Source organism: Vulpes vulpes, chromosome 1 (genome assembly GCF_048418805.1).
Source record: "Vulpes vulpes isolate BD-2025 chromosome 1, VulVul3, whole genome shotgun sequence".
In the NCBI taxonomy this organism is placed as follows: Eukaryota; Metazoa; Chordata; class Mammalia; order Carnivora; family Canidae; genus Vulpes; species Vulpes vulpes.
The window spans coordinates 7,368,871-7,389,146 of record NC_132780.1 but is presented as its reverse complement, the minus strand read 5'-3'; the positions used below and the strand labels follow the sequence as shown (position 1 = coordinate 7,389,146).

Here is a 20,276-nt window from a genome sequence, read left to right as displayed (position 1 = left end):
AATTGTGCTTTATCCTTCCCTAGGCAAGGTTATAAAAGAACATTCTATTGTAAAGAATATGGGTGACCAATCAAAATAACTAAGACAAGAAATTATTCTTGGTTTCTTCATTCCCAATTTTATTTATTTTTAAACATTTTATTTATTTATTTTAGAGAGAGAGAGAGAGAGCATGTGTGCAGACATGCACTCAGAAGTGGGGAGAGGGGCAGAGGGAGAGAATCCTTAAGCTAACTCTGCACTGACACAGAGCCTGACACAGGGCTTGATCCCAGGACCCTGAGATCATGACCTGAGCTGAAACCAAGAGCCAGACTCAACTGACTGAGGCAACCACATGTCCCCTCAATTTTATTTTATTCTTAATTCAGAATGACTGCCTTCAAATAAGAAGCTAAAAAAGCTCACCAAAAGAGGGGCGCCTAGCTAGCTCATTTAGTACAGCATGGAACTCTTGGGGCTGTGAGTCAAGCCCCACACTGGGCTTTGAAAAAAATTTCTTAAAAATTAAAAGTTAAAAAAAATCCCACATAAAAGATACAGAACAGATTGGTGGTTGCCAGAGGTGGAATAGGGGGTATAGGTGAAATAGGTGAAGAGGGTCAAAAGGTACAAACTCCCAATTATAAAATAAATCATGGAGGATCCCTGGGTGGCTCAGCGGTTTGGAGCCTGCCCTTGGCCCAGGGCATGATCCTGGGGTCCCAGGATTGAGTCCGGCATCGGGCTTCCTGCATGGAGCCTGCTTCTCCTCTGTCTGTGTCTCTGCCTCTCTCTCTCTCTGTGTGTCTCTCATGAATAAATAAATAAAATCTTAAAAAAAAATTATGGAGATGTAATGTAAAGCATAGTGACTATAGTTAATAATACTATATTGCATATTTGAAAGTTGGTAAGAGTTAAAAGTTCTCATCACAAGAAAAAAAAACTTTTAAAAAAAGATTTTATTTATTTATTCATGAGAGACACACAGAGAGAGAGAGAGAGGCAGAGACACACATAGGCAGAGGGAGAAGCAGGCTCCATGCAGGAAGCCCAATGTGGACCTTGATCCTAGGATTCTGGGATCGCACCATGGGCCAAAGGCAGAGACGCTCAATGGCTGAGCCACCCAGGTGTCCTGAAAGAACTTTTATGATGTATAGTGATGGATGTTAATTAGATTCATTGGGGTGATCATTTCACAGTATATCACAAGTATTGAATCATTATGTTGTACTCCTGAAAATAATATATGTCAGTTATATCTCAATTTAAAAAAGAGATAATTAGGGGATCCCTGGGTGGATTAGTGGTTTAGCGCCTGCCTTTGGCCCAGGGCGCGATCCTGGAGTTCCGGGATCGAGTCCCGGGATTGAGTCCCACATCGAGTCCCACATTGGGCTCCCAGCATGGAGCCTGCTTCTCCCTCCTCCTGTGTCTCTGCCCCTCCCCTCTCATAAATAAATAAGTAAATAAATAAATCTTAAAAAAAGAGATAATTAATATACCTAATTTATTTTAAAAAAATCACATACCAGAAAAATAAATAAAAAATCACATACCATGATTCTTATTCTTACACTTGTTAAGATAATGAGAACTGTTAAGTCATGGGTACAGTTAGTGATTCACCATGAAATATTTGCATTAGACAACACAAAGTTAGAAAATGTATAAATCTGGGCAGCCCCAGTGGCTTAGCGGTTTAGTGCCGCCTTCAGCCCAGGGCATGATCCTAGAGACCCGGGATCGAGTCCCATGTGGGGCTCCCTGCATGGAGCCTGCTTCTCCCTCTGCCTGTGTCTCTGCCTCTCTCTCTAGCTGTGTCTCAATGAATAAATAAATAAAATCTTAAAAATAAAAAAATGTATAAATCTATATTTATTATCAAAGTTACAAGATAGGTAAAAAATATGAGTTCCTCCAAATAACTACATATTAAACTAGATGATAGCTATTTCAGAATTTGAATTGCTTTTTTTATTATGATACTTTGTTATAAAATATGCACCATTTTTTGCTCATATAATAGGATTCTCTTGTAAGAATTGCTAACATTGTTAAAAAAGTTTCTGAGAAGAAAAATAAACTTGGAAAATTATATGAATTAACTTACTTTCCAGCAAATTGAAAAAGGATCATATATCAATCATTTCCCTGTCATTGTTTCAGTTTCAAACATGCCTTTCTCTATTCTGTGATACTGGAGCTAGGTCTCTGACAAAGACATTTCTCAGTCTCCATTGCCTCTTTTATAGTTTGCCAATGGAGGCATAAATGGGAGGGTGGAAGGCAGAAATGGAAAAGGAACTCACTTTCTATTTTCCAGTTCTTTCATTATCTCTAGCAGCAGAGGAGGGCTATGCTTGGCTGCAAAATCTTTTTGCTTTCCCAGCACCAGATGACTAAATCCAGTTAACAGCCAGGCTGAGACATTTCGGAGCTCTTAAGTTCTAGTAAATCCATCCCTTCCCCTTTCTTCCTCAAGTCCTGTGCTGTAAGCTGTTTCTTGAAGTTACAAATCTGTCCCCTTTTTGCTCTTTCATTCATTCAACATTATACAATTTCCTGTAATTAAATATTCTGTTTGAAAATGCCAGTGTAGTTCTGCCTTTTTGACTATATCCTGATGGACATATAGTCCTACCAGAATTTGTTTTAGCGGCACAACCACTTACCCAATTGGCATACTGTGAGGACTACTGTCCTACTCTACCAGAGATGACTAGACTCAAAACAGTGTTGGACTTGGTGGCATGAGAGAAGAAGAATAAGCAAAGGACAAAAATATTCCTATGATCAATTACTGACATATGAAGAGATAGTCGTACACATTCAAAGTTTCGCTGAAAGTGTACTATGCCAGTTAAGAATGGACTGTCTTAAATTTCTAGCTTTTTAGTCCATGAAATGTCCAAGACGATCTCTAACCTTCACTGATAATCAAATCCAGGGAAGGGCTGTTTGATGTCAAGAAGCAAACCATAATTATCATCCAAAGAACACTTACTTAGTACATTTCCCCATTAAGCGACCCCACTTTTATTTTTATTTTTATTTTATTTTATTTTATTTTTTAAAAGTTCTTTTTTTTTTTTTAATTTTTATTTATGATAGTCACAGAGAGAGAGAGAGAGAGAGAGGCAGAGACACAGGCAGAGGGAGAAGCAGGCTCCATGCACCAGGAGCCCGATGTGGGATTTGATCCCAGGTCTCCAGGACCGCGCCCTGGGCCAAAGGCAGGTGCCAAACCGCTGCGCCACCCAGGGATCCCAAGCGACCCCACTTTTAAATGTTTGTAGAGCCTTAAAAAAAAGTGCTTGCCTTATTCTGAAAGTAACAATGCCCAATTTCACAGAATAAACAGCAAATCACATCAGCCTTATTAGCCAGACTCCGTTTGTCTAAGACTCTCAGGCTTTAGCTATTAGACATCTCTTTGTGGGGAGGGGATTGGAGGGATTATTCTCCAAAGATTGGTTTTCATTTCAAGAACGTCCCCCTTGTATCCACATACCACTACCAAGATCCTGACTTCAGGGCACCTTTTATTTTTATTTATTTTTTTCAGGGCACCTTTTAGATCTTCCAGGGTCTGGGGATGGGGAAGAATATTGCTTTGTTCAGAATTTTAACTGTCAAATACCTTCTCCTTGATCAAATTTTAGTTAGGCTCCTCTGCATCCTCTTCTCAACTAGGCGCTATATTCTTGGGGTTTCAGTGTCTGTCTTTGCATTACCCAGTTTTAGCAAGAATTTTGTCAACTCAGTTTAGCCAGAGCCCTTGATAGCTGACCACTCTCAATATCTAATTAAATCCCTTATGCATCCAGGCCATATCTGATCACCTTGGACTGCCCTCAGCAAGAATTCTGTTGGTCAGTCTAGCAAGAATTTCCCCCTACCCTTGACTCTTAATTTCCTATCCATGGACTACCCCTCTCACCCCCACCGATTTGTTCCTTGCATGTAAACCCTACTAGTTTTTGCTGCATTTGGAACTGAACCCAATTCTTTGCTGAAGTTTCTTCTCCCCTATTGCAATTGTTCCCGAATAAAATATATATATATATATATATATATATATATATATATATATATATATATATTTCAACCTCTTTTAACTACTGTTCAGCTCTGGTTTTCTTTCACATCATTCAGGGGCTCACATGGCTGTCCTCCTGACGGTGGGTAGTTTTCTTGAAGCTGGGCACTAACTGAAGTTGTACAGAGAAAAGGTGGGAGCAACACCTAGAGAACCCCCAGAGCTCCAGCGGATTATCAATATTATGAAGAGCTTGGGGGCAAACGAGCGTCTTCCCAACAAACAGAATCTAATTACCCTTCCGCGATATTACACTGGGTCCAAGTAGAGAAGGGATCTAAAAGCGAAGGTAACAGTGACCCGGCCCACTGCCGGGGGTGAGGGATGGTGAAACCTCTCCCACCGGCTCCACACTGCGGGGAAGCCCAGAAACAAATACAGCCCCACCACGTGTCGTAGGTAAAATCCTTCGACCTCTGGGGAAAGAACACAAAGCAATGGCTGCCCAAAGTCAGTCTAATACCTCTCGCAAACCCACAAACACTCTCACATCCTCGGCGTCACGCAACGACCCAGAATCACGGGACATGATCTTAAGTACAGAAGCTCACTGCACGGGACAGAAATCTTTGCCCCGTGGTGCGCAGGCACAAACGTGTGCAGCGACGGTCACACACAGATCGTCACACCTGAGCATTCAATAAGAGTCACGGACACGCGGAGCCTCACGGTTTGCTCACACACAGCCGCGCAGGGGCACTTGAGCGCCCGAGACCTACTACGAGAGCAGCCTGCACGGTACCCACACGCCCCGGTCGCGGCCGCCTGCGCAGGCGCGGAATCGAGGCGGGCCTTGAGGGTCCTCTGGGAAATGTAGTTCAGCAAAGAAGGCGGCGGCGCAAAGCACTCTGGGACTCGTGGTTCCCGGGGTCGGAAGGAAAACCTGAGCGGCTTCCAGTCCAGCTGGATGTTTCCCCAGCAGAACTCGGGGTCCCGCGCGCCTCAGTCCTTGCTCTGCTTCGCCCTGCGGGGGATTCTGGGGGAGGGGGACGTCGCGGGTCTCGAGTGTCTGGGCGGCTTTCCACAGCCCGGGGCGCCGGGAGGTGAGTTGGGCCTGGCTGCGCGCGGGCGCCAGAGGTCAGGGCCGGGCTTCGGGGGCACCGGCAGGGACAGGGATGGGACCAGGGTGGGTGCCTCTGGGGCTACGTGAGAGGCCGCCGTGTGACAGAATGTGATCTTGTGTGTCACCGCGTGTGTGCTTATGTGAGACTATATGTCTCGGGTATAAAACTGTGTTTCTCTGCAGGTACAACTGTGTTACTGTGTATGCGTTTGAGAGAGACTGCGGGTGTGACATTGTGTGTGTCGCTGTTTGAATGTGGGTGATTGCGTTTGACCACTTGTCTCTGTAGATAGTACAGTGTTTGAATGTGTGTGACAGCAGGTGTGCTTGTGTACCCGTGTCCATCTTATCTCAGCAGGTATACATTTGTATGAGTAATGATGACAGGGTGTGTGACTTTGTGTGGTTCACACTCTGTGTGACATTGTGTGGAACAATCTCCCTGTTGGAGTAATTGTGTGTCATCATCTCTGTCTTTGCGTTACTGCCACTGCATAGGTATTTGACATTACATGTGAATTTGTGGGACCATATACCATGTATGTGTGTGACCGGGTGAGAACTTTTATGTGTTATGAGACCGCAGGCTTGATTGTGTGTGACTGTGGGCATAGAAAGATTAAAATTACTTGCCCAAGTTCAGGCAGTTAATTAGTGATAGAATGGGGTCTCGAACCTAGGCGTTTTGGCTCCAGAGTCCTTGCTTTTAATTATTAAGCTTTCTTGATCTTTCCTATAGTGTGAGAGTAAAAAGTGGGGGCCCTGGGTTCTAAGGGTTTTGGAGAGAATTGTCCCTGGTCTTGGACTAGGAGCCTCCAGGATAGGGATCTTGATATGGGCCTCTTCCTTCATTGTCCTTGTGACTGAGTCACAGGATCCAGGCTAAAGACATTCTAGTGAGACTGTCCTCAAACTGATTGCCTCTGGAGGAAAGCTTAATCTGAAAGCCCAAGGAGTTTGAGGTTTTAGCTTTGTCTTTATTAAAGCTCTTCATGTTTGGTCCTAAGAAAGGCTGATCCATGGCTCTTTTTTCTCACGTACCAAGTGAGCTAAATTTTGGTTCTGACTTTCTCCGTTAATAAAGAAAAATACTCTCACTTCCTTTCCAAAAGTGTGTATAGAATGTAAATGGGAACAAAGGTAGCACTTCTCTCTGCCAGGAATTGACTCATGCAGTCTCGACAGTGAGGAAAGAAAGGTTCTGAGAGATGGAGTAACTTGCTCAAGGTCATGTAGCCAATGACTGAAGGAATGGAAAGTCAGCATGTGCCTGGGGGCTGTATAAAACTCAAGTCTTAAAAAAAAAAAAAAAAAAAAAACTCAAGTCTTTAACATCACTTTCTTCAGAGACTGATGTTCATCTTAAACTTGGGAAGGTATTGCTCAAGTGATACACAGCTTTGCAAACAGAAATTTAAAAGACGTTTCTTTTATGCAGATGCTATGTAGGGCTTCCAGATGCAGAAAGACTTCATCGATTCTTCTGTCAGGTTGCAAAGGCTTTTATGGACAATTTCAAGCTGCATTGCACTAATGAAATAACTCTTAGACACTGAGTTGGCTCGTGCAGAGTAGCCCAGAATTAGGGGGTTGTAGATCCTAAATTCTAGGTCAAACACAACAATCTTCATTTTCAGAATGAAGAAATGTTGGCTCTGAGAGGACAAGGAGCAATTTGTTATTGGTTTGTATTAAAATTTAGCAATGCCTGCCTCAAGCTATATTTCTGTGAGATAATAAAGGTAACATCTGCCAGCTCTGAAGAGGCTTCGTTAGTGAATATGTGGCATTGGTTCCTCAGGTTATGTTAAATATTTCCCATTCAGACATTGTAGGCTCTTGAAAGGGGACCAGTTTTTGAGTCTCATTGCATTTTGACTCTTATGACTTTGAGTTAGTTGTTTAAGTTTTTTGCACCTTAGTTTTACTTGGTAAGATGGGGACAATTAGGGCAGCCTGGGTTATGCTCAGCGGTTTAGTGACACCTTCAGCCCAGGATGTGGTTCTGAAGACCCGGGATTGAGTCCCACGTCGGGCTATCTGCATGGAGCCTGCTTCTCCCTCTGCCTGTGTCTCTCTCTGTCTCTCATGAATAAATAAATAAAATCTTAAAAAAATTTGAAGGAAATAGGAATGAAGAGAGGGGGGGAAGGCAACAGCCTTGAAGAAGGAGTGCACAGTGTTTGAGGAACTGTAAGGAAACCTGTGTTCCTGGAGTAGGGTGAGCAAGGAGATTAAGGGTAGGGAGTGAGAGACAGCTAGGGACCAGATCATAAACCAACCACCTTGTTGGCCATTTAGATTTTGTTGAGTTTAGGCTACATGTTCTTAACATAGGTCAGGACTTCAGGGCTAAAATTCAGCTTTGACCTTTTCTCAGATCTTGGAAGTGGGTAGGGCTGGCCCATGTCAGGAGGCAGTAGAGACCTTATAGAATAAGAGTTCTATCTTTGTGAATCTCAGATCAGCAACATAGGGCTGGTCTGCTATTTTTTTCCCTTTATTTGTCCCTTTTCAGGACATTTTTCTCCTAAAGAGAAGATTGAAGAAGGAAGGAAGAATGGCTGTTGGACTTTGTAAAGCCATGTCTCAAGTAAGTTGTTGTTTTCATCTTGTTTCCAGAAATTCCATCTTATTTTTTTGGACTTTGGGACCTCAGAGAGTCACAAGTAGCCCAATGAGCGGCTCTCGCCATTTCTTTCAACTACTTCATATAATCTCTCTACAAATGATTTACTATCCTTTTTACTCAGTGCCATGCTCAAATATGTGATAGAAAAGAACTATTCTTTTAGATGGATCATGATATGTTGTGCTGGAGATCAGTGCAAGTGAAATAAAGGATAGAGGTGTGATTATTGAGTGCCCTTTTAAATAAGGAGATCCAGGATGGCCCTTCTGAGGAAGTGACATTTAAGCAAAGAAAAGCCTCAGTGAAAGTAGGAAGGAGGTTTTGTGAAGATCTGGAGAAGAGCTTTAAGAGGAGAAGGAATAGCAAATATGAAGTTACTGTGGTGGGAACGTGTCTGATGTGTTCTAGCAATATTGTTGAGTCAGTATCCTCCGAGGGAAATGAGCACTATGATGTGATCACAGGAGTAGCTGGGGAACAAGTTATCTGGGCCCTTGAAACTCATGACCAGAACTTTGAGTTTTATTCTAAGGGTGAAGAATCGTCTTTGGAGTGTTTGTGATGTAATCTGATTTATATTTTGAAAGGAAAATAGAAAGGAAGTAAGGGCGGAGCAGGGAAATCAGTCAGAAGACTCTACAGTAATCTAGGAGGAAAATGATAGCTGGTTGGGCCATGATGGTGGCATTGTTGCTGGTGCGATTTGGGGTATATGTTGGAGATAGAAAATAATGGAATTTGGCCAGGGACTGGTTGTGGAGTGTGAGAGAAATAAAGTCAAGGATAACTACAAAGATTTTTGACCTGGGCAACTGTACAAATGGCCTTGGCATTTACTGAGATGGAAAGACAAGGCAGAATGAGATGGGAACAAGAATTGAGTTCTAGATCTACTAAGTCTGAGAAACCTGTTGGAAATCCAAGTGCAATATTGATTATATACCGGGAGTCAGGATTGGAGGTGTGAATTTGAGAATCATTAGTGTATTTGAAACCATAGGACAGGATAGGATTATCTTGAGGGTGGGATTGTGATTGTAGATAGGAAAGATGCCCAAGGACTGCGTTTTGGGTATTCAATATCTAGAGGCTGACCAGAAGAGGAGGAACCAGCAAAAGAGACTGCACATGACTGATGTAAGGAAAGCCAGAAGTATGGGTCCTGGAAATCATGAGTATGCAGTCTTTCATGGAGGGTATGATTAACTGAATTAAATTCTTCTGAGAGAGAGTGAAGAAGATTAAGACTGAGAATTGGTAACATGGAAGCTACTGATATCTTTGACAAAAGCTACTTCATAGAGTAGTTGGGATGAAAGCTTGCAGTGGTTTCACGAGGGAATAGTAGGCCTAAAAGATGGGGAGAGAGATGAGTCTAGACCTGCGCTGTCCAGTAATGCATAAGACTGCTCTGAATGAAGATGTGCTGTAAGTATAAAATATATACCAGATTTTGAAGATTTGATACAAAAAATTAAAGCATCTCATTAATAATTTTTATATTGGGTACATGTTAAAATGACATTTTATATACAATGGGTTATATTAAATATATTCCTAAATTTAATTATAGATCTTTACTTTTTTTTTCTTTTTGCAATATAACCTAGTGATTCAGCATGACATTTGCTCTAAGATAATATCTGTAAAATGTTTATTAGGATGTCTGGCATGTAGTAATTGGTCAATAAATAGAGCAATTATTCTTATTTTGTTTTAATCATTAAATCTATTTTTTAAAGGTAGCTACTGAAAAATTTTAATATGTGGCTTACATTGTATTTCTGTTGGACATTGCTGATTTATTTATTTATTTATTTATTATTATATTATTTTTAATAATATAATATTTAAATATTTTATTTGTTCATGAGAGACACAGAGAGGCAGAAACATGGGTAGAGGGAGAAGCAGGCTCTCCTCAGGGAGCTCGATGTGGAACTCAGTCTCAAGACCCCGGGATCATGACCTGAGCCCAAGGCAGATGCTCAACCACTGAGCCACCAAGGCATCCCTACTGCATTTGCTTTATTGTGCTTCACAAATACTGTGATTTTACAAGTTTTTAAAAAAGATTTTATTTATTTATTCATGAGAAACACAGGGAGAGAGGCAGAGACAAAGGCGGAGGGAGAAGCAGGCTCCCTGCAGGAGCCAGATAGGGGACTCAATCCCAGGATCCCGGGATCACGACCTGAGCTGAAGACAGACTCTCAACTGCTGAGCCACCCAGGTGTTCCTGGACATTGCTGATTTAAACAACTCTTTGAAAGAATTTTGTTTTGAGGAGTAGAGAAATAGGACAATAACTGCAGTGAGATTATAGAAGAGAATTTATCTGTCTGTTTAAAAGATGAAAGATATTGCATCAGTTTGTATACCGGTAGAAATAATCTAGGAGAGTGAGAAAATACTGATAACATAAGGGAGTTATATCTGATATCTCCCTGATAATTACAAGGGAGAGAGCTGACAATGTCCTTGTGTGAAACAAGTAGAGGGAATAGTCATAGATAGGAGCCTGGAGTTTTATCTGTAGCAACAGAAGGAAGACAATATATGAGTATGGATACAAATCAGCAAGGACATGTGGTGAGCAAGAAGTTCAAAGGAGTTGGTGGTGTTTTGAGAGAGAGGCAGACTATGAAATAATCATGGGGGAATGGGAAAGTGAATTTATTGGGGAAGTGTGGTGCTTTTGTGGAATCTATGGTCATATCCCAGAACTACATTGGTTCAACATGTTTATCAGTCAGGGTTCCAGTAAGAAAATCAAAAGGGGATTGTTTACAAGTTATAAATTGGCATATAGAGAAACTACAAAGGATAGTGCTATACCCTGGAACTCATAGCAGTAAAACTTAGTCCTGAACCCAGAGACAGAGAGATCTGAGTGGAGAGAAGGCCTCTGACAGGCATTGTGACCAGGATTGAAGGACAGAGGTGACACAGGGTCTTGCTGCAAAGAGAGTCCCAGTGGAGTAAATATCCTTTACTTGCCTCCTTTTCATTTCTTGCATGTGGCTGAACCAATTGAAAATGGGGTCAAGTAAGGGAGTCTATTAATGCAGCCAATACAGGTCAGCCTCCCAGGACACAGGGAAGTATAGAGGGGCACAAGGGAATTACATAACAGTATGCAGTTGTGTAATCTTTTTCTCTAGCCACATTCATCCATATTTCTGCTATGTAGAATAACCATATTTGTCTTTTTTATTTTATTTTTTTGCCATTTGACGAACAACAGTATACATTTAATTTGAAAGCACAAGCAGGGATCCCTGGGTGGCTCAGCGGTTTAGCGCCTGCCTTTGGCTCAGGGTGTGATCCTGGAGACCCGGGATCGAGTCCTACGTCGGGCTCCCTGCATGGAGCCTGCTTCTCCCTCTGCCTGTGTCTCTACCTCTTTCTCTTTCTGTGTCTCTCTCATGAATAAATAAATAAAATCTTTAAAAAAAAAAAAAGAAAGAAAGCACAAGCAAAATATTGTTTTCTAGGTAAAAATAAAATATAAAAACCAGCTCAAAAAGTAGAAAACTAAATAGACCAATGAGCAAAAAAGAGTTAACATAGCAGGCCTGAAGCTGCTGTGTTTAGAACCCATTTGCAGGTTGATTTTTGGCTGGCATCTGAGATCTTGGCACTAGATCCATTCTCTGCATGATATTTCATGATTTTTAATTAAAAATGAGACCATACTCTGCAAAATGGAACTCTGCCATTTTAAGCATTGAGTACTCTTCCTTCCTATGGATATATTACAGAAAAGTTTGCCATTTTTCACAGAGTGGCAAATATTTACTGTTTTACAATGTGACAGGTTTTATGCTAGACACTTGATATTCACAAGCTTATAAAACAGTTATCTTTCCCCTCATACAGCTTATGGTTCAGTGGTGTGGGCCAAACTGTTATTTTATTTTATTTTATTTTATTTTAAGATTTTATTTCGTCTACTTGAGAGAGCAAGTGAGCTAGCGCACAAGCAGGGAGAAGAAGAGGGAGAATGAGAGGGAGAGTAGTAGACTCCCACTGAGTGCAGAGCCCTATTCAGGGCTTGATCCCATGACCCTGAGATCATGACCTGAACCAAAATCAAGAGTCAGATGCTCAACCTACTGACCCACCCAGGCACCCCTAAACTTATTTCTTGACATTAATGTTTTTTCCAGATTTTTCAAATAACCTTTCAATGAAAATTCTTTCTAAATATCTTTATATATACTTCATTATTTCTTTAGGACACATTTTTGCAGGTTTCTCCTTACATATAGAGTCTAAGTTTCAGACCATAACCTTTTGTTAAAGCCAATTCAAGGCCTTCCTTCACTTTTCTGACCCATCTGATATCCCAGTTTGGGGAATATAAAGGAATCATCTCCATAAGAATTTCTTGATACATAATATATGTAATATAAAATAGCCTTGCTCACGTACCTTCATGTTATAAACTCATGTTTCATGCCGTAAGCTAATTTTTTCCCGTTTATATATCTTTTTTTATTCACAAAAATGTGAAATTTTCAAGGGATGAGTCTTTCTAGTATTTCTTTTTCTCTTAAAATATTTGAGAAACCTAGGCACGTACTTGCTCCCCAATAATTATTTCCCTTGAGCCACACAGAGCTTTGAACTCTGGCAGAATTTCATCTTTTCTGCTAGGACCATATGGGAGTACTTGGCAAATGAGACTTTTTTTTTTTTTTTTTTTTTTTTTTAATTTTAGGGTTTGGTGACCTTCAGAGATGTGGCTCTGGATTTTTCTCAAGAGGAATGGGAATGGCTGGATCCATCTCAGAAGGATTTATACAGAGACGTCATGTTGGAGAACTACAGGAACTTGGTATGGCTTGGTAAGGATGTCTCCCCCATAATTCAGAATCTTCCCTCCAGAATATTTTTGCTTCTTCCATTGGGAATATCTAGGTCATGTTAAGTGCTTAGCTGAATTTTTACTTCCAGTTCCCAGGAAATAATTTGAAGTAGCTTCAAGGAGTTAGAAATCAGTGTTCCCATTGCTGTAGAATGAGGTTTGAAATAGCAGCATCAGCATAGCATAGGAATTTGTTAAATTGCAAATTATGGGGTCTCTAGACCCTCTGATTCTCTAGACCCACAGAATCAGAAACTCTGGGAATAGGCCCAGTAGGCTGGGTTTTAAGAAGCCCTCCAAATGATTCTGACGCCTATTAAAGTTTGAGAACCACTGTGGTTTCCGATTCAGTAAGTCTCTGTTGGGACCTAAGAATTTGCATTTTTTTTTTTAAGATTTTATTTATTTATTCATGAGAGACACAGAGAGAGAGGCAGAGACACAGGCAGAGGGAAGCAGGCTCCATGCAGGAAGCCCGATGTGGGACTCAATCCTGGGACCCCGGGATCAGGCCCTGAACCAAAGGCAGATGCTTAACTGCTGAGCCACCCAGGGATCCCAGAATTTGCATTTTTAATAAGTTCCTAGGTGGTGGTGCTTCTGCTCTAGCATTTTGAGAACTAGTGCTATGGAAGAAGTTTCATCTTCATCCTTCATAAAGCTTCATTCCATTCTCTGGCCTTTCCTCTAATTTCTCTTCTTGCCTAATAACCAAGAGATGGACTGAGTCCTAGAAAGCAAGTTGATTGTCTCCCTGTTTGTCTTTCTTGCTCTCATTTTTCTTCTCCTGTAAACAGGACTCTCCATTTCTAAGCCCAACATGATCTCCTTGTTGGAGCAAGGGAAGGAACCCTGGATGGTGGAGAAAGAGATGTCAGATGGTGAGTGACAGGCAACTGGGCAAGGATGGCTGTCATAAGGTGCCAGGCCAGGTGGCCATGAGGAGGCTGCCCTGGGCTTGGTGGGGGTGGGTTTCTCCCTATTTCTATCAAATTACACACTCTGTGATTCTTCTGTGTATAACCTGAATCTTAGTCCTTTCCAGCTCTTCTTTTCCTTTTAGGGCTAGAAATGTGTACATTTCCAGATTACAATGTAGAGTTTTTATTTTTATCAAAGTTATTATCAAAGTTCTGCATCCACATTGTTTAAAGAGTCAAGTAGTTTTACAAGGCTTATTCTCTTAAAAAAAGGCAGTCGCTTATCTTCCTCTCCAATTTCCCTCTCCTTAGAAGGATTACCTTTCTTTATTTTTGCAGCTTTTTTTTTAACGTTTCCTTCATTTCTATAACAAATATGTTCATGTTACTATTTCATAATTGTTTTTTCAGGTTTAGTCCTCATTTAGGATCTCTTAATAAGACTTTAGTACTTAACCTGAATCAAATATGTATGCACTTGTGTGCCCACACACACACTTCCCATCTGCCCATCTCATTCATGTTGTAATTTTGACTGAAACACTATTCAGTGTTTACAAATTATGGCTATTAAGTGCTAGTTGTAGCTGTGCTATGTATATGCCAAGATTACTTTTTCTATATGATTTTTTATTTTTTCTGGAGTTAATAGTTTTGAGGGGGGTTGTCTGTTTTTTTCCTTAGTTTTCTATATACATATTAATAACTCAATTCCCAACTCCCATTAATTGTCTAAATCTCTTAAGACATTCAGACACATTAGGTAATCTATTGATTTTATTGTCCTGGAGAAATCTCTCCCAGAGTCTTCATATATGCTTCACTGTGAATTAATGTCTCATTACATCTGCTTACACCTAGTTTGGGTTTATCTGATGTTTTCTCATGATTAAATTGAAGTAATGCATTTTTGGAAGGAGTACCATGGGAATACTCTTATGTTCCGCTCACTGCAGCATACCAAAGGATTCATAATATTGATATGTCTTATTATTGATGATAACTTTGATCACTTGGTAAAGGTGGTATTTCTTTGGTTTCTCCATTGTAAAGTTACTATTTTTCTATTGTAATTAATAAATATCTTGCTTTGAGACTTTAATTTCTTCTGAAACTTTTGCATACTAATTTTAGGATCCTTTGGCCCAGTGGGTCTTGTCTGCAAAAGTTATTTTTTATTTGTTTTTAAAAGATTTTATTTATTTATTCATGAGAGAGCCACAGAGAGATAAAGAGGCAGAGACACAGGAGAGGGAGAAGCAGGCTCCATGCCGGGAGCCCGACGTGGGACTCAATCCCAGGTCCCCAGGATCACGCCCCGGGCTGAAGGCGGTGCTAAACCACTAAGCCACCAGGGCTGCCCTATCAGTTTATTTTAATATCTTGATTCTAGTCCTACTCCACAGGGTTTTTTTTTAGCCTTTCTCCTTTACTTAGTAATTTCTTTTTCTGACAATGAGAAACAATGTACTTACTTATTTGCTCAGAATTTCCAAGCTGTTCCTCTGTGAGAAACAAATTTATTAACTGGATTGCATTATTTATATATGGGTCTTTTTGTCTTTAGTCTTACAGTATTCAGTCAAAGTACTTTTCCAAAGTTACTTAGGTTAGTTCTTTTTTGTTTGTTTGGTTGGTTTTTTTTGTTGTTGTTAGGTTAGTTCTTTAAGGTTCATTTTTTACTACTTGTATTCTGTTTTGGGTTCCTACCACATCCTGGTTGATTTTAATTATTTATTTATTAATTTTTCTGAAACATTACAATGCTTTTAAGAATCGAGCTTAGAAAAATATGTCTAAAAAAAAAAAGAATTGTGTTAGTCTCTCTTCATCCCCACTATCTGATTTCTGTTCCCTAAGATTTTTCGTTTCTTTTTTTTTTTTTTTTTTAAGATTTTATTTATTTATTCATGAGAGACATAGAGAGAGAGAGAGAGAGAGGGAGGCAGACTCCATGCCAGGAGCCCAATGTGGGAGTCGATCCCGGGACTCCAGGACCGCGCCCTGGGCCAAAGGCAGGCGCTAAACCGCTGAGCCACCCAGGGATCTTCCCTAAGGTCTTCCTACCCCTTTCTTACCCTCTTGTAGATTACCAATCTCTTTATTTTCAGGTTTGTCCCTTTTATGTTTCTTTTGTACAAATGAGCTGACATATCTGTAGTTTCTTGTATCTTCTTATAGATACTCTTTGCATTTTGCTTTTTTCATTTAACTATATATACACTCCATATTAGTCATGGAGATCTTCATTTTTTTAACAGCTGCAAAATACTCCATTATGTGAATGTTATGGTAACATTTTCTTTGAAGAATGGATTTTTCTTTGACGTGTGGACTTTTAGGATGTTTATACTATTTTATGATTAGAATCAGTGCTTTAGTAAATAAACTTGTATATTTATATTTTCACATTGTTGAGGCTGTATTTTCTTTCTTTTTTTTTTTTAAGTTTATTTATTTATTCATGAGAGACACGGGGCGGGGGTGAGAGAGAGAGAGAGAGAAAGACAGAGAGAGGGGCGCAAAGATATTGACAGAGGGAGAAGCTGGCTCCATGCAGGGACCCCAATGTGGAACTCTATCCTGGGACTCCAGGATCATGCCCTGAACCTAAGGCAGACGCTTAACCACTGAGCCACCTAGGCGTCCCAGGGCTGTATTTTCAAGATCGAGTCTTGGGTGAGGGATTGCTGAGTGAGTGCCTATGTAATTTTGTTAATTCCCTTCCAGAAAGGTTGTAGCGGACTACTTTCTATATTAAGTTTTTATTGCTGCTGTAACAAATTACCACAAATTTAGTGGCTGAAAACAACACAAATGTATCATCTTATAGCAGTCAACAGTTGAAAAATGGGTCTTATAGGACTAAAATCAAGATGTTAGCAGCCTGCCTTACTTGTGAATGCCCTAGGGGTGAATCTGTTTCCTGCCTTTTTATGCTTTTTTAGGACCTTTCCTCATCCTTTTATTTTCAATTTTAAAAAATCATTTTATTTTAAGTGTAGCATTTATATGCAGTATAGAATTGAGTTTTGCTAGGTAAAACAATCTGAATATCATTTCAATTTAATAGGTGAAAGTCTAATTACATTTTTTATATGTTTGGGCTTAATTCTATATTTTGTTTTATATGATGTTTTCTGGGTTTTACAGTTTTTTTTTTAAGATTTTAGTTATTTATTCATGAGACACACACACACACACACACACACACACACAGAGAAGCAGGCTCCATGTTTTAGTATATGTGCTGCTGAAGCAAGCACGAGAAGCAGGCTCCATGGAGGGAGTCTGATGTGGGACTCAATCCTCTGACTCCAGGATCACGCCCTGAGCTGAAGGCAGGCATTAAACCGCTGAACCACCTAGACTTCCATGGTCTTTACAGTTTTTAAAAAAGATTTTCACTATCTGTTTTCCTAGCCTTTTATTTTGGTCAGTTAATACTATAGTTTTTGTAATAAGTAAGTAGGAAGGTTTGGGCAGCTCGGATGGCTCAGCAGTTTAGTGCCGCCTTTGGCCAGGAGCATGATCCTGGAGACCTGGGATCGAGTCCCACGTCGGGCTCCCTGCATGGAGCCTGCTTCTCTATCTCTGCCTGTGTCTCTGCCTCCTTCTCTGTATCTCTCATAAATAAATAAATAAATAAATCTTAAAAAAAAACTAGCCTTTGATTTTTTACCTATTACAGATGAGTCAGAGGTACACTTGTTTTACCTCCCACCTTCTCTTCCCAAATTTTGTTAGTTGTATGCTTTTTATATCATCAAGACATATTATATTTACATGCTCTTCTGTCACATTTATCCCAGCCTTTCATTTCATTTTATCTTAGTTCTATAGTTAAACATTCAGTGTTTGCTACAGGTCCTTTTGCTGAAATTTCTGTAGACGTTTCTTGATTGGCTGGTTTGTTTTCTGGCAGTTTCCTCACAAGGAATTCACACAAATAATGTCCTCCCAAGTTCTACCTTGTTCATAACTGGCCATTCTTTCTCTAAGTTTATTATAGTATAGTATTAATGTTGAATATTGTTATGAAAAAGTCTGATGCCAATTTGGTATTTTCCTTTATGTGTATAATAAGCTTTATATTTTGTCCTAGTAGGTTCTTTAATTTTAAAATTATTTTATTTGAGTACATCTCAGTCTTGACCATTTTGGATCACTTTTTCCTGGCACCTGTGTTCTCTTTCAGGATGAAGAATCAAGTTTTTATTTCAGGAATATTTTTTCTTTTTTATTGACAAAGTTAAAAATATAGGAAAGTAAAGGGAATAATATAACAAATACAACAAAGCCTACCACCCAGAATTGGTGAATATTTTGACATATTTTCATTTTTTTGATGAAAGAGATAAACTATCTTTTTTTTTTTTTTTTAAGATTTTATTTATTTATTTGAGAGAGCACGAGGTGGAAGGGTAGGTCAGAGGGAGAAGCATACTCCCTGCTGAGCAGGGAGCTCAATACGGGGCTGGATCCTGGGACTCTAGGATCATGACCTGAGTTGAAGGCAGATGCTTTACCGAAAGAGCCACCTGATGCTCCAAGATAAACTATCTTAAGTACAAATTCTCTGTTTCTCATTCTCAGTTCTTTTCCTTCAGCTAACACTTGCTCTGAGAATCAGCAAAGTCATGAATTCATCATATGTCCTTCCAGTTCATTTTTTTTTAAAGATTTTATTTATTTATTCACGATAGACATAGAGAGAGAGAGAGGGGCAGAGATATAGGCAGAGGGAGAAGCAGGCTCCATGCCAGGAGCCTGATGTGGGATTTGATCCCGGGACTCCAGAATCGTGCCCTGGGCCAAAGGCAGGCACCAAACCGCTGAGCCACCCAGGGATCCCCCTTCCAGTTCATTTTTAAACATATTTTGTAAACATTTTGCATCTGTTTACAAAAGTGTTTTATTTTTTCATAGGTAGTATTTAAGTTTTGTTCTGTAACTTGCTAGTATTACTCAACATTTTTTTTTGAGATTTATCCTTGGTAAATCTGTATATAATATAGGTCTATTTTTTAAATTGCTATATAGTGTTTCATGTTTTGAATTTGCCACATTTTATTTAACTCTTCCCTACCACTGATAGTCATTTAGATTGTTTCTATTCTTTGCTGTCTCATATAGTAGCAGGGTATGTTTCTATGTACATGTGTAAGAATTTGTCAAGGATTTGTACATAGTAATAAAATTGCTGGCGCACAGGAGTGCATACTTCATTTTACTAGATACTCAAATAGTTCTTGAAATGATGGTATCTAGTTTATATTTCTACTAACAATGTCTGAGAATTCCTGTTTCCTTATCCTCTTGATATTCTCCAACTTAAGTTTGTGATATTGCTCTTGATAATTTTTTTGCCAGTATGTTGGAACAGAAATACTCTTGGTATTGTTTTAATTTGCTTAGTAAGACTAAGCATTTTTCCAGAAATGAATTATCCATTCAGGAGGAGCAGGCTCCATGTAAGGAGCCTGATGTGGGACTCGATCCTAGGCATCCAGGATCACACCCTGGGCTGAAGGTGGCGCTAAACCGCTGAGCCACCCAGGCTGCACTGTATTTCCTTTTAGATGTTTGGTTATTGTTGGTATATAGAAAAAGCATTAATTTTTGTATAAAATATATCATCTAGTCAGTTTATTGGACTCTTATTCTAGCACATTTTCAACAGTTCTCTGAGTGTATTAGTCAACATAAAGCTAATTACTTTAACAAAGCCTCAGTGAATAAAAACAATAAAGATTGTTCCTTGTACATGTCACAGTCAAATGTGAGGTTATCTGGGGCTTCTTCTTTTTTTTTTTAGATTTTATTTATTTATTCATGAGAGACAGAGAGGCAGAGACACGTGTCGGGCAGAGGGAGAAGCAGGCTTCCTGCAGGGAGCCCGAGGTGGGACTTGATCCCAGGACCCTAGGATCATGACCCGAGTGAAAGGCAGATACCCAACCACTGAGCCACCCAGGTGCCCAGGTTATCTGGGGCTTCTCCTGCATGTTGTCATTCAGATATGCAGGCGTATTCATCTGCATCATCTCTTAGGACTCACCATTGCCTTGAAATGCTGTGCTGAATCCTCTGAAACCAGCCAGTGAGAAAGAGAGGGAGGAGATAGAGAAGGACACTCAACACATACACACACACACACACACACACACACACACACACATACACACATATACACACACACACAAAGAAAAAATAAATGGAGATCTCTCAGGACATTTTTAATGGAGTATCCTGGAAGTACTATTTGTGAAATCTGTCACTTCTGATTGGCCAGAATTCAGTTACTTCACTGCAAGGGAGGCTGGGAGATGTAGTTTCTTGTGTACCTATGCGAAAAAGGCAAAATATTTGTTGAATGTAGTGACCTTTCCAGTATTTATGTTCCCTCTTACCTTTTCTTATTTACATTTCTACTTTATCAACCACAATTTCCCTGTCTTGAAAAATTGATGTAATTTTTTCTTTCTGATATCACAGTACATTTTCAGCTGTTTTACACTACATATGCCTATATTTTTTTTTCTATTCCTAGCTCTGTGTATTATATCTATGAATGTTGTATATATTTTAAGCATGAAAGGCTTTTGGATCCTATATTTTTTCCAGCATTATTCAAACATTATTCAATTATTTTTTCTTCCATAAAATTTATAGAAGATTCTATAAAAATTTATAGTAAA

General features: G+C 39.7%; 1 protein-coding gene across 2 annotated transcripts in view; it reads left to right on the top strand.

Annotated features, from left to right (window-relative positions):
- Nucleotides 1-4,844: 4,844 nt before the first annotated feature.
- The window catches only part of ZNF527 (zinc finger protein 527), a 29,150-nt gene continuing 13,718 nt past the window's right edge, over nt 4,845-20,276 (top strand). Inside the window, exons 1-4 of one of the 2 annotated variants that reach the window (XM_026010249.2) lie at nt 4,845-5,130; nt 7,669-7,743; nt 12,509-12,635; nt 13,453-13,536. In XM_026010249.2, coding sequence (XP_025866034.1) covers nt 7,711-7,743; nt 12,509-12,635; nt 13,453-13,536 — 244 coding nt within the window. In that variant the 5' untranslated portion in view covers nt 4,845-5,130; nt 7,669-7,710. The remainder of the gene's footprint in view (nt 5,131-7,668; nt 7,744-12,508; nt 12,636-13,452; nt 13,537-20,276) is intronic. The other variant, XM_026010250.2, reaches the window with a different exon arrangement.